The sequence below is a fragment of the Chanodichthys erythropterus genome, chromosome 24 (genome assembly GCF_024489055.1).
Source record: "Chanodichthys erythropterus isolate Z2021 chromosome 24, ASM2448905v1, whole genome shotgun sequence".
NCBI classification, from domain to species: Eukaryota; Metazoa; Chordata; class Actinopteri; order Cypriniformes; family Xenocyprididae; genus Chanodichthys; species Chanodichthys erythropterus.
The window spans coordinates 27,071,053-27,084,374 of record NC_090244.1 but is presented as its reverse complement, the minus strand read 5'-3'; the positions used below and the strand labels follow the sequence as shown (position 1 = coordinate 27,084,374).

At 36.3% G+C, this 13,322-nt stretch overlaps 1 protein-coding gene across 1 annotated transcript; it reads left to right on the top strand.

The window, feature by feature from the left end:
• The first annotated feature begins 3,136 nt into the window (after positions 1-3,136).
• Positions 3,137-4,384, top strand: LOC137014820 (uncharacterized). Its single transcript, XM_067379334.1, has one exon. The coding sequence runs from the start codon at positions 3,137-3,139 to the stop codon at positions 4,382-4,384; it is 1,248 nt and encodes a 415-aa protein (XP_067235435.1).
• The last annotated feature ends 8,938 nt before the right edge of the window (positions 4,385-13,322 follow it).

Below are 13,322 nucleotides of genomic sequence, written 5' to 3'. Positions count from 1 at the left end.
AGCGTAGACCAGGAAATCAGTTCACTGGAGGGATATGTGGAGGAAGAAGGAGTCTGACCAACTGGCCTGGCCACCTCTGTTTCTGGAGGGACTGGACGGGATTGACACATATCCTGAACCTCATCGACACAGAAATTAGATCCGTTTAAATACAAAATTAGATTAATGGTTTCGCTCAAGGAGAAATAATTTTCAGGTTCATCAAAACGGATAGTGTCATCGTCCAGTCCGTCCAGAAACAGGGTGTTCAAAAGTGCATCTGACCAGTTCGTCAGGAAAGCAAGCTCTACAAACTCCTCCACATACCTCTCCAGTGAACGACCAACCTGGAAGAGCCCGATGAGCCGGTCGGCCGCAGATGTAGTTGTGAGAGGCTGAGGGGGAGCAGGAGCCACGGGAACCCGTAACAAACCCATGTTTAAATTGTGGATGTCCAGTCGGTTTTGGGTCTGTCCTTCTGTTACGGTTGGTGGTTGCAAAAGACGAGGCAGTCACGGAAATCCACAAGATGGGTACTTTAATGAAACGAAGGAGAATAACAACAGCCAACATAAACGATATAACATTTAGGACAGACAAGGAGTGAAGGGAGTGAGTCCATTATATAGGGAGTGATGATGATCAGGAACAGGTGATCCGTGATGATGAGGAGATGACGAGGGAAGTGAGTGCAGGTGAGGAGACAAGAGGATCATGGGATTTGGAGTCCGGGAGACAAGGGATCCGTGACACTTTGACACTTTCCTGTCCCAGGGGTTTATTTTTATTATAGCAAACAGTGTTTGTATTTATTTTTCTAATATAAAGGTCACATTAAACCATCTTGGAAACTTTTACCATGCTTTGAACATACATTCTTTGCCACTTTTAAAAAGCACTTTATGATTTCTTGTTTTTATTGTTATATATTTGTCCCAGGCTGACACTGTCAATCTTAAATAATAAAAATAATCTTTATTTTAGGGTGTCCTTGTTACAGTGTGATTAAGAACTGAGTAATAATTAACTACATGTACTTACTACAGATAAGGATTAGGATGAGGGTTTGGTTTATAGTTAATTTATAATTATTACTACAGTAACTACATGTAACATGTAACAATGACCAGTGGTGTAATGTAACAAAGTAATAATACTTCGTTACAGTACTTAAATATTTTTTGGGAGAATCTGTACTTTACTTGAGTTTTTATATTTCTGTCAACTTTTACATTTACTTCACTACATTTCCTAAATAAAATGTATACTTTTACTCCAATACATTTTCCCAAAGCATTTTCGTTACTCACTACAAACACAGACTGCAAGCAAGCATGTGCAAACAAGTGCTCGCACAACCGCGGTTGATTTCATTTTCCAGGTTGCATCCGTTGCTGGAGTGGCTGAGAAGAGTGTGCTGTCATTATACAGCACGAGAGCGACCTCTAGAGGCGAAATAAAAACTGTCACTGATGCCTCGTAGAGTTTGTTTTGACATTTATTTTATTTATTTATTTTTTAAAAGAGGACAATGCACATTAATTAACACAAGAAACAAGTCTCTTATGTAAATGTGCCAGATTTAGCCATTCTGGCTAGTTTTCATCAGCAGTCCCACATGTGATGTGAGGCTATGCGCTGCACAGAGCGGGACACTTCAAAAACGGATTTAAAACAGACAACGAAACGGTATGTTATACAGTGTACACTACAGTACATGTTTTCATATCATTATAAAGTAATTAGTTTGTTGACTAGATGCTGCATTAGTGGAGAACAGTATTATGTTTGCCGTCGAGGCTGAGAGGATGCTAACATTAGAAGTACGTCAAGCGTTTAAAACAATGTGACAAAAACACCAAATGTTTAATGTCACGATTGTTACTATTCATTTGCATTAGTTTATATCCATTTGTTCACTGTTGTGCATTCGTTATCTAGTGAAGTTGCATATTTAAACTGTATTCGCATCATGCAGAGACAGAAACATAAATCAGAAATGTATTCGATTTCAGTTCTTTTATCGGCCCTGAAACACATATTTTGATTAGATAATCATCAAGTTTTCTAAAATAGAGGCAAATAATGTGTGAAAGTAAGCTATACATATAATAGTCCCATGCTATGCCTTTGTGTGTAAAGATGGTCATTTTTAAGCATGACCGTTTGGATTTATATGAAATGGTAACACTTTAAAATAAGAGTCAATTTGTAACATTAATAAGGTTAATAAAAGTATTGTTCATTTATAATTTCAACATTTACATTTTAAAATTGTATCTTACATTAGTTATAATGCATTATGAATTAACAAGAACGATCAATGTATAATTAATATATTAGTATTTTTTATATTTAAAAATTACAATAAACGTTTAGCCATTTTTTAATTCAAAGAAACAAAATGTTAAAATAATAATAATAATCTTTTTTTGCTCCTTTTGTATTTTACATTTACTTGTACTTTTACTTTCAATACTTAAGTACATTTAATATCAAACAAATACTTTTCGTACTTAAGTACAAATAATATCACATACTTTAAAACTTGGTTACACTTTATTTTAAGGTGTCTTTGTTACACTGTAATTATACATTTAAGTACTGAGTAATATTAAGCAACTACATATACTTACTATAGGGTTAGGATTAGGGTTTGGTTTGGTTTAGGGTTAGTTGCATGTAATTATGCATAACTTATAGCTATTACTATAGTAACTACATGTAACATATGTAACAATGACACTGTAAAATAAAGTGTTACCTAAAACTTTTACTCAAGTAACATTCTAAACAGTGACTTTAACTTCTACCAAAGTCATTTTCTGGTAAGATGTCTATACTTTTACTCAAGGGTTTTCAAGTACTTTATACACCACTGACAATGACACTGTAAAATAAAGTGTTACCTAATATTCATTAACATGTACTTAATATAGGGTTATGGTTATTTGCATATAGTTATGCATACTTTACTGTTTGTACTACAGTAACAGTAACATTTTACAATAAGGTTCCATTAGTAAACATTAGTTAACTACAATATTTAATAAACTAACAATGAAAAATACTTGGCAGGGGTAAACTGGATTTTAGCTCAATACATGGGGCCAGGGGTGGTTCTCTGGAGGGCAATCTAAGCTCCCTCATCACGGCTATGGAGACTGTTCTAAGCCCCCACGTCAAGACCACGGAGGCCGATCTAAGCTCCCTCGTCACGGCCACGGAGGCCAATCAAAGCTCCTTCGTCACGGCCACGGAGGCCGATCTAAGCTCCGTCGTCACGGCCACGGAGGCCGATCTAAGCTCCTTCGTCACGGCCACGGAGGCCGATCTAAGCTCCGTCGTCACGGCCACGGAGGCCAATCAAAGCTCCTTCGTCACGGCCACGGAGGCCGATCTAAGCTCTGTCGTCACGGCCACGGAGGCCGATCTAAGCTCCGTCGTCACGGCCACGGAGGCCAATCAAAGCTCCTTCGTCACGGCCACGGAGGCCGATCTAAGCTCCATCCTCACGGCCACGGAGGCCGATCTAAGCTCCGTCGTCACGGCCACGGAGGCCAATCAAAGCTCCTTCGTCACGGCCACGGAGGCCAATCAAAGCTCCTTCGTCACGGCCACGGAGGCCGATCTAAGCTCTGTCGTCACGGCCACGGAGGCCGATCTAAGCTCCGTCGTCACGGCCACGGAGGCCAATCAAAGCTCCTTCGTCACGGCCACGGAGGCCGATCTAAGCTCCATCCTCACGGCCACGGAGGCCGATCTAAGCTCCATCCTCACGGCCACGGAGGCCAATCAAAGCTCCTTCGTCACGGCCACGGAGGCCAATCAAAGCTCCTTCGTCACGGCCACGGAAGCCAATCAAAGCTCCTTTGTCACGGCCACGGAGGCCAATCAAAGCTCCTTCGTCACGGCCACGGAGGCCGATCTAAGCTCCGTCGTCACGGCCACGGAGGCCAATCAAAGCTCCTTCGTCACGGCCACGGAGGCCGATCTAAGCTCCATCCTCACGGCCACGGAGGCCGATCTAAGCTCCATCCTCACGGCCACGGAGGCCGATCTAAGCTCCGTCGTCGCAGCCACGGAGGCCAATCAAATCTCTCTCATCACGGCCACGGAGGCCGATCTAAGCTCCGTCGTCACGGCCACGGAGGCCAATCAAAGCTCCTTCGTCACGGCCACGGAGGCCGATCTAAGCTCCGTCGTCACGGCCACGGAGGCCGATCTAAGCACCCTCGTCACAGCCACGGAGGCCAATCAAATCTCCTTCGTCACGGCCACGGAGGCCGATCTAAGCTCCGTCGTCACGGCCACGGAGGCCGATTTAAGCACCCTCGTCACAGCCACGGAGGCCAATCAAATCTCTCTCATCACGGCCACGGAGAATGATCACAGTTCCCTCTGAAATGAGGGAATTCTGTCACAAATTCCATGTGTCTGGGCCCATGGATTTATATTTTGATATTCTTTTGTCTTACTTTGCCTGTGTTCAGTGTGTTTAGTTCCTGTTTCCTTGGTTGCCATAGTTAGTCATTGCTTCATTGTTTAATTGATTAGAGTCTCACCTGTCCCTCATTACTATGTACTATGTATTTATTCCCCTAAGTTAGCTTCTGTTAACATTACTGACTGTATTGTATCTTTATTTGTTTCTTGATTTCTAATAAATGCTATTTAACTGATCTTCAAGCCTCATCACTCTGGATCAACCAGCCAGCACATGTGAAATAAACGAGTTAGATCAAAAGTAATCTAATTGTAATCAAAAAGTAGTCAGATTATATTACCTTAAATGTGTAATGTAATGAATTATGTTACTAGCTACATTTTTTTGTCATGTAAATTGAAATCAGTAACCGACTACAATTTGTAAGTAATGTACCCAGCACTGAATATAGTTCACTGGCCTATTTGAAGAATATGATCATCAGTAAAGTGAATTAAATCTGAAACCTGGCAGTCACTCCTTTCACCAGCCTGTTTAAATAGCACCAGGATGAGAAGGCCACATCTCTCCCAGTGACCCACCACATGTCTCCTGCTCTGGGCTAAGGGTGAGGTGCGATGACCGCTGGAAAATCATTCCTGGTTCCTTCACTTTGCCAGCTCACACACACTCTCTAATGAAACACCAGATCAGCAGCGCAGGGTGCCGGTGAGCTCAGCTCAGACTAACGCAATCACTTATACAGACACACACCTGCATCTGTGCCTAATGGAATTAAATTATTTACAATATAATTTTTTTTTTTTTTTTTTTTTTTTTTTGCTATGGTGGGCTTGTTGGGTTGTGACAGATGTTTTGATAATGACAGATTGTTTGTTTGTTTGTTCATTCATCAGGGAAATCACAAACACTACTGGTAAATGGTAAATGTATGGAATCATTGAAATATTCTGATTTGCTGCTCAAGAAACATTTCTGATTATTATCAATGTTGAAAACAGTTGTGCTGCTTAATGTTTTTGAGGAAACCATGATAAAAAACAATTCAGGATTATTTGATGAATAGAAAGATAATGATATTATCATTGTTATTATTACTATTATTAAAATGTTTCTTGAGCAGCAAATCAGCATATTAGAATGACTTCTAAAGGATCATGTGACACTGAAGACTGCATAATGATGCTGAAAATTCAGTCCATTTCTGTACAGAATTACTGTACATTTCATAATGTTACTGTTTTACTGTATATTTTATCAAATAAAGACAGCCTTGGTGAGCATTAGAACCTCTTTCAAAATTGAAAAAAAAAAAATAATAATAATAATAAAATCTTAATTATCCAAGTATTTTGACCAGTAGTGTACAAGCATCTTACCTATAATAGTCTCAACATATTATGCTGGAATTGGAGAAGGTTTTTTAACAACTATTTTAACACTTCAGCTTTAAACAGTATATATAGTATCAGTATATTACAGTCATAAACATTCAGGGAGAAATGTGCTTAATGCTTTTTAATTTTGAGATGAAATATGCCAACAACTGAGAGACAGAGATTTTCTTTGGTTAAGACATCTGAAGGACTGTTAAAAATATCCGTTCACTTCCCTTGGCCCAGGACGTCAGTGTAGGTAAGAGTTTGACTGACAGGTCGAAGCTGAAACTGAAGAGCCTTGTGGCACTATACTTCTTTTGTGTTAGGGTAGGTTAGAACAGAGAGTAAATATGCTTTCATCTGGAGGGAGAGACTTGGTGTGACTGTAGACTGGTTTTGTTCTTTGAGCCAAATTCCCCATTCTAACACACCCAATCACACCATCTTGAGGAATTTTTCGCAGAAACGTGTGAACACACATACACCATCAAAATCAGTTCACTATATTTGTATGAAACTATAAGCAATGTTAGACATGAGAACTACAACAGAGAGCTGAGAAAAGTCACTGCAGAGCAAAAAGACTTAAGCACTTCCTTGTGTTCTGAGTCAAAGTTTGTTCATGTGTATTGACATTTACTTCAATCACAGAAGTACATGTGTAAAACCAAGGACGCAGAACAAAAGCATCAGCCAGAAGATCTGGACAAGAGATGAGAAATCTCTACAGACTTTGAGAGGAGCACACAGCCCTTAGGCTATGCTTTAGCCAGCCCTACAGCTGTAGAAACACCATCTCTATACACATAAATTAAATATGAAGACATTCAGTTGGAAAGTGCAGAATTGTCTTTGACTAGATTCTCTGTATTAGAAAATCAAACTATGAATGATCAAATAAATTATGTTTGCTCAAACGTAAAAGGATTCCTATTGGTTTACTTTGGAAATATTTTAATAGAAAAGGAAAGAAATAAAAGGTGTGTAAGGAAAGGAAAGGAAAGGAAAGGAAAGGAAAGGAAAGGAAAGGAAAGGAAAGGAAAGGAAAGGAAAGGAAAGGAAAGGAAAGGATAAGAAGGAAAAGATGTGTAAATGGTTTGGTTTGGTTTAGTTTTTGGTTTGGTTTGGTTTGGTTTGGTTTGGTTTGGAAAGGAAAGGAAAGGAAAGGAAAGGAAAGGAAAGGAAAGGAAAGGAAAGGAAAGGAAAGGAAAGGAAAGGAAAGGAAATAAAAGGAAATAAAAGGTGAGTAATGGTTTGGTTTGGTTTGGTTTAGAAAGAAAGAAAGAAAGAAAGAAAGAAAGAAAGAAAGAAAGAAAGAAAGAAAGAAAGAAAGAAAGAAAGAAAGAAAGAAAGAAAGAAAGAAAGAAAGAAAGAAAGAAAGAATAAGAAATAAAAGGTGTGTATTGGTTTGGTTTGGTTTGGTTTGTTTTGGTTTGGAAAGGAAAGGAAAGGAAAGGAAAGGAAAGGAAAGGAAAGGAAAGGAAAGGAAAGGAAAGGAAAGGAAAGGAAAGGAAAGGAAAGGAAAGGAAAGGAAAGGAAAGGAAAGGAAAGGAAAGGAAAGGAAAGGAAAGGAAAGGAAAGGGAAGGGAAGGGAAGGAAAGGAAAGGAAAGGAAAGGAAAGGAAAGGAAAGGAAAGGTTTAGTTTTTGGTTAGGAAAGGAAAGGAAAGGAAAGGAAAGGAAAGGAAAGGAAAGGAAAGGAAAGGAAAGGAAAGGAAAGGAAAGGTTTTTGGTTAGGAAAGGAAAGGAAAAGAAAGGAAAGGAAAGGTTTCGTTTTTGGTTAGGAAAGGAAAGAAAATAAATAATAAGAAATCAAAGGTGTGTAATGGTTTGGTTTGGTTTGGTTTGGTTTGGAAAGGAAAAAGAAAAGGAAAGGAAAGGAAAGGAAAGGAAAGGAAAGGAAATGAAATGAAATGAAATGAAATGAAATGAAATGAAATGAAATGAAAGGAAAGGAAAGGAAAGGAAAGGAAAGGAAAGGAAAGGAACCAATTTCTGAGGGTTAAGCAAACAAATGTTACCAGACAAAATCTTACATGCTAAAGAATTAAAATTTCTCTGATAATACATTATCATCTTGGAAAACAAATGTAATCTATTCACTCCAGTGAACTCTATCCCACTCTGGAGGAGACAGCAGTACTTAAACAGACTGATGGGCCGAGTTCATGGTGTATCCACAGCGGGATGTGTTTTATTTATTTCCTGAACTCGGGGGCAGGTGAGGGAGGGTGTTTGTCAGGTGAATGAGAAGAGAGGTATTGAAGTGTATGAAATATTCAGCAAAACAGTAATGATTCCCCTGGACAAAGCAAAGGAAGGTGGAAGAGCAAAAACTGAAGCTGGAGAACAAGAGAGAGGAAATACAAAGAGATCCCATGCTCTCTTTTTTCTTGAGGAAAAGACTGACAAAAGAGCTGAAGTGCCAAATAGATTCCTTTCAAATCCATCTATGGCTTTCTCAAGTGACATCAAAGTACATTGCTGCTTATGATTCAGGACTGTTTGAAAGTGCTCAACAGAGGGTAATAAATGTGAGAAGATGGTATTGTAAAAATCATCTCTCAGGGACGGTCAGAAATGTGTCAGAGAGGCATGGCCATCTACAGCCTCATTCATATTTATGAATATAAAATACAAATGCAGTTTTTCCTTAATACACTGCACAAATAACTATATTCACAAGACAATAACATAGAGAGCGTGTCTCGTTTAGACCTTCTTTAAATAAAGTCTATCCCATCATGCACTTCTAAAAGCAAACAACCTCTACAAATCTTTATTAATTTGAAGATCCCATACCCATAGACCAAGGAAATAGTTTATCCAAATAAAGCTAACATAAATAAATACAAAAGGTCTTGAATGTCACAGTGGGACCAGATGTTTAATTGTCTGTATAATATTTCTGTTTGGATCAGTCAGTTAAAAAGAATTGATTGAGTTCTATGTGGCCCCTAAACAATATTAACTAATGAAATGTTGGCCAATATTGATAGCAGGTAATATTCTTATAACAGCAATATTGCCAATCTATATTGTTTGTTTTATTAAGAGAACATTCACTCTAAAGCTATAGATTCTATCATTTTATATTAATCAAGTGACTTTTTTTTATACTTTTCAAAGAGAGTATTTGGAATTTATTATACTGAATCAGACTGATGCTGATAATAATATAACAATAAACATGATCTGTTTCCAGTAATGGTCTAGTCAGACCAATAATGATAAATAAAAAAATAAAGATGCAAATGTGCTTCCAATTTTGAGCTAATTAGACAGATTCTTATAATCACATATCTGATTTCAATATTGGTCTAATCTTCTTCTAATATTATCTTAGTTATACCGATATCGATAATCATATTATACAAATTATCCACTTCCAGTATTGGCCTAATTAGACCGATGACCAATAATAATATATTTATCAATTTTCTTCTTTCAGTATTGGCCTAATCTGCCTCTATTGATAATGATAATCGTGGAGATACCAATTATGTTTTCAATATCTGCCTGAAGAAAACTAATCACACTGACACCAAAATAATATGGGGAGATACCAATATCTTCACCACTAGTGTCATATTTCAAAACATAACCTTAATTTTCTTGTTAGCTCTGTTTAATTGTTTCACACCTAGGCCAATATCTTAATTCACTCAAGAAATGAATTGATGGATTTCCTGAAAAAAGCAGTGTCAAGTGGTTTCACGCAACTGAAACTATATTGAGTAATTTGTACAAATAAAAATTTAGTTGTATGAACAAAATAAATTCAAGTAAAGCTTAATTATTAAAAAAAAAAATCATTGAACAAACTCAATTTAAAGCTGCAGTCCGTACGTTTTCCCGCAGAATCCCACCAGTACCATTTGAATTAGAAAACATTACAAGCTTACAGCGTGTCCTATCCAGACGTGATGCAATGCCGCAACATGCGATAAAAGGTATATTTTCCATGTTAATCTGAGTTTTTGTCCTAACCAGCCATGACGGCGACACGCGAATATTCGATTTTAGAAACGGTTTCTATTTCTCTGCGACGCCATGGCTTGAACAGCAACACAAAGTATGGCAATGATAATATCAGGTAGCTGTTGTTTATGTGCTTTATTTAATGTTAAAGGCGTCTAACGTGAGTTTGAATGTCATTCTGTGTTCCCAGCTTTTTAGCTGTAATGAAAACGACGCTGGCTAATTCACCTCAGATCTTGAAAATAAATAAATGGGCACAAGAACGTTCAAACTGTCAAGTCAATGTGAGCAAACAAGTGTATTCTATGACAAAGATTGGTTCAGTCGATTGATTTTATCGCTTCTCACTGTTGTGTCGCGTCTAGTGTGTACTTGCTTCATTTATTTTGGATAATTTTTAACTAAAAAAGAAAGTTATGGACTGCAGCTTTAATTGAGAGCAGCAATTCCATCCTATAAACATGCATATATGAGCGCTAAAAACAGGCGCCACTCTTGTGCATAATAACCACAAAATTCAAAAACATTACAGAAACTCCTCTAAATGTCCAACATAACATAAACACTAACATGAACTAACATCTTTCCCTTTACTGAAAAAAACATATAACACTTGAATCTCTAAATTTACTCTCCTAATGCAGTCCCTTGCAAAGTATGCTGGGAACTGCCCATTTAGTTGTCAACATTAATTTGTGCGTTTCACTCAGCAATGTAATGTTGACTGAACAAACACTCATCAAGTAAAGTTGACAATAATCATTTTTAGTAGAAACAACTCAGTTAAATTAAGTTCATGTAGTTACATGAGGTTTTTTTTAATGTGAACAAGGATGGTTTAAGTGAAAATAACAACAGTGAAAGTTCATTTTTTTGAATTGGTTGACAGTTCAGTTTTACAGTACTAGTATGAATATCGCAACTGTATCTGATATAATTTCACTGATTTTCTATTTATTTTATTTTTATTATTTTTTTGCTTGAACACACTGCTAAGAGTACATTAACAAAGCATCTAAGCTAACAAGTTGCTAGTTAGTTATTCCCACATCTGCAAAGATATGCAAAGTCACTGATTTTCCACGAAACCGGAGCATATGACTGAACAGGTAGAGTCATGAGTAATCTTTGAGACAAACAGAAATCAACCTTGCTGAGTGCTATTATCGTCTGCAGCTCCAAAATATTGACAGCTGAAATGACTGAGAACTCAATGAACCTTTAAAACCAAGTAGTGGACCATTGACTTTTACAACCAGCCAAATCACTCTCAACCACACAGATTTGTCAGGCGAAAGCAGTGGGAATGTCTCCAGGTCTTAGCCTGGTTGAATTATGACCTGACACAGCTTCAATCACCTGCCAATAAAACAGGCCGACTGCTGGAGCTGGATTACAGGTGCTGATGTGTAGGCACATTTATCTGTTTTTAACTGACACGAGAAGAAACAAACCCTCAGGCACATCGCCATAGGAAGAGAAGGCGATGAACCAGATCCAGAAGGGTCAACAGTCATTACCTACTGAACGGACTCAAATGTGTTGAGATTATAGATGTGTTTTGGTGGTCTGAAGATGAATTTCCACAAAGTCTAACATGTTCAAACATAACTATGAAATAACAATGAGAAAAATCACATTTTTGAAATCAAACAGACAATAGACTTTAGACAAAATATGTAAAATTAAATTTACAATTAAACTTTTTACCTCCAGCGTACACTGGAGGTCAAAAGTTTGGAATAATTAAGTTTTTTTTGTAATGTTTTTGAAAGAAGTCTCTTGTTTCATGCAGTAAAAGCAGTAATATTATGAAATAATAACTACTGAATTACTAATTACTAAAATAGCTGTTTTCTATGTGAATATATTGTAAAATGTAATTTATATCCAGTGATCAAAGCTGAATTTTCAGCATCATTACTCCAGTCTTCAGTGTCACATGATCCTTCAGAAATCATTCTAATATGCTGATTTGCTGCTCAGTTATTGGTGCTCAATTATTAATAATGTTTCTAATAATTATCAATGTTGAAACAGTTTTTGCTGCTTAAGGTTTTTTGTGGAAAGCTTGACACTTTTTTCAGGATTCTTTGACGAATAGAAAGTTGAAAAGAACAGCATTTATTTGAAATAGAATCTTTTGTAATATTATAAATGTATTTACTGTCACTTTTGATACATTTAATGTGTCCTTGCTGAATAAATTATATATATATATATATATATATATATATATATATATATATATATATATATATATATATATATATTTTTTTTTTTTTTTTTTTTTTTTCTTACCTCAAACTTTTGAATGATAGTATGATGGTTTCCACAAAACTATGAAGCAGCCCAACTGTTTTTAACACTGATAATAATCGGAAATGTTTCTTGAGCATCAAATCATCATATTAGAATGATTTCTGAAAAATCATGTGACACTGAAGACTGGAGTAATGATGCTGAAAATTCAGCTTTGATCACAGGAATATATTACATTTTACAATATATTCACAAAGAAGCCAGCTATTTTAAATTGTAATATTTCACAATATTAGTGTTTTTACTGTATTTTTCTCAAATAAATGCAGCCTTGGTGAGCAGACAAAACTTCTTTTTTGAAAAACATAAAAAAAAATGTAATTAATCCAAACATTGACATCATATTTTTGTTTATCACATATGCATACACTCACAGGCTGCATCAGGCTGCGTGGTTTTATAGGTCTGGTAACTCAGAGCTAATACCCACTACCTGACCTCAGTAGCATGTGACACAGAGAAGAACGAAGGGAAATCACAGGATGCAAGAGATACAAAGCGACAGAAAATCATTATGGACGTTGGTGGTGTGAATATTTGATGAAAAGAGATTTGACATGCTCAGGGTGGATGGGCAAAAACAACCTCATATTAGGAGAAGGTGAAATGGAAAATATGGTCTTAAAAGACCTTGTCCAATCACTGTGTTGGTCTCTGACTGCGCATGTAATCAAAATACAGATCATTCCATCATAACAAAGTACCAAAGTTACAAAACGAATAAAACTTTCAGATATGTAGCTCAAAGTAAACATATTTAAGCAATAAGGTACTGTTTTAGCCATTCTATTTACAATAGAAAAGCTTTTTGCTTTTAAAAATAGTTAATTATTAATACACAATATTGTTAATTATTAACACACAAATTTGTACTAATGTGTATCTTTTTTTTTTTTGTAAAAGTATATATTAATAATATATATATGGCATGATATAGTATTATATTTTGCTAATAACAATAGACTTACTGTTATTTTTTGTATTTATTTTTTTACTTTAATTTTATTTAAACAAGAAATGTTCTTGCATTTTTATAAATAAGCCTCTAATACGTGTTTATTTTCTATTCATTCTAGTTTTAGTTTTACTTCTGTTAGTAGCCTACTTTACATTAAACTAAATGTTGCCTTGGCAACTAGCTTTAAATTAAATAATTTTTTTCATATTTTATTTTATTTCAGATAACTTCTATTTTGTTTCAATACTCTAAAAAACA

What these genes read in the sequence shown, in the direction of transcription:
- LOC137014820 (XM_067379334.1), top strand. Translation starts at nt 3,137, where the DNA reads ATGGAGACTGTTCTAAGCCCCCACGTCAAGACCACGGAGGCCGATCTA.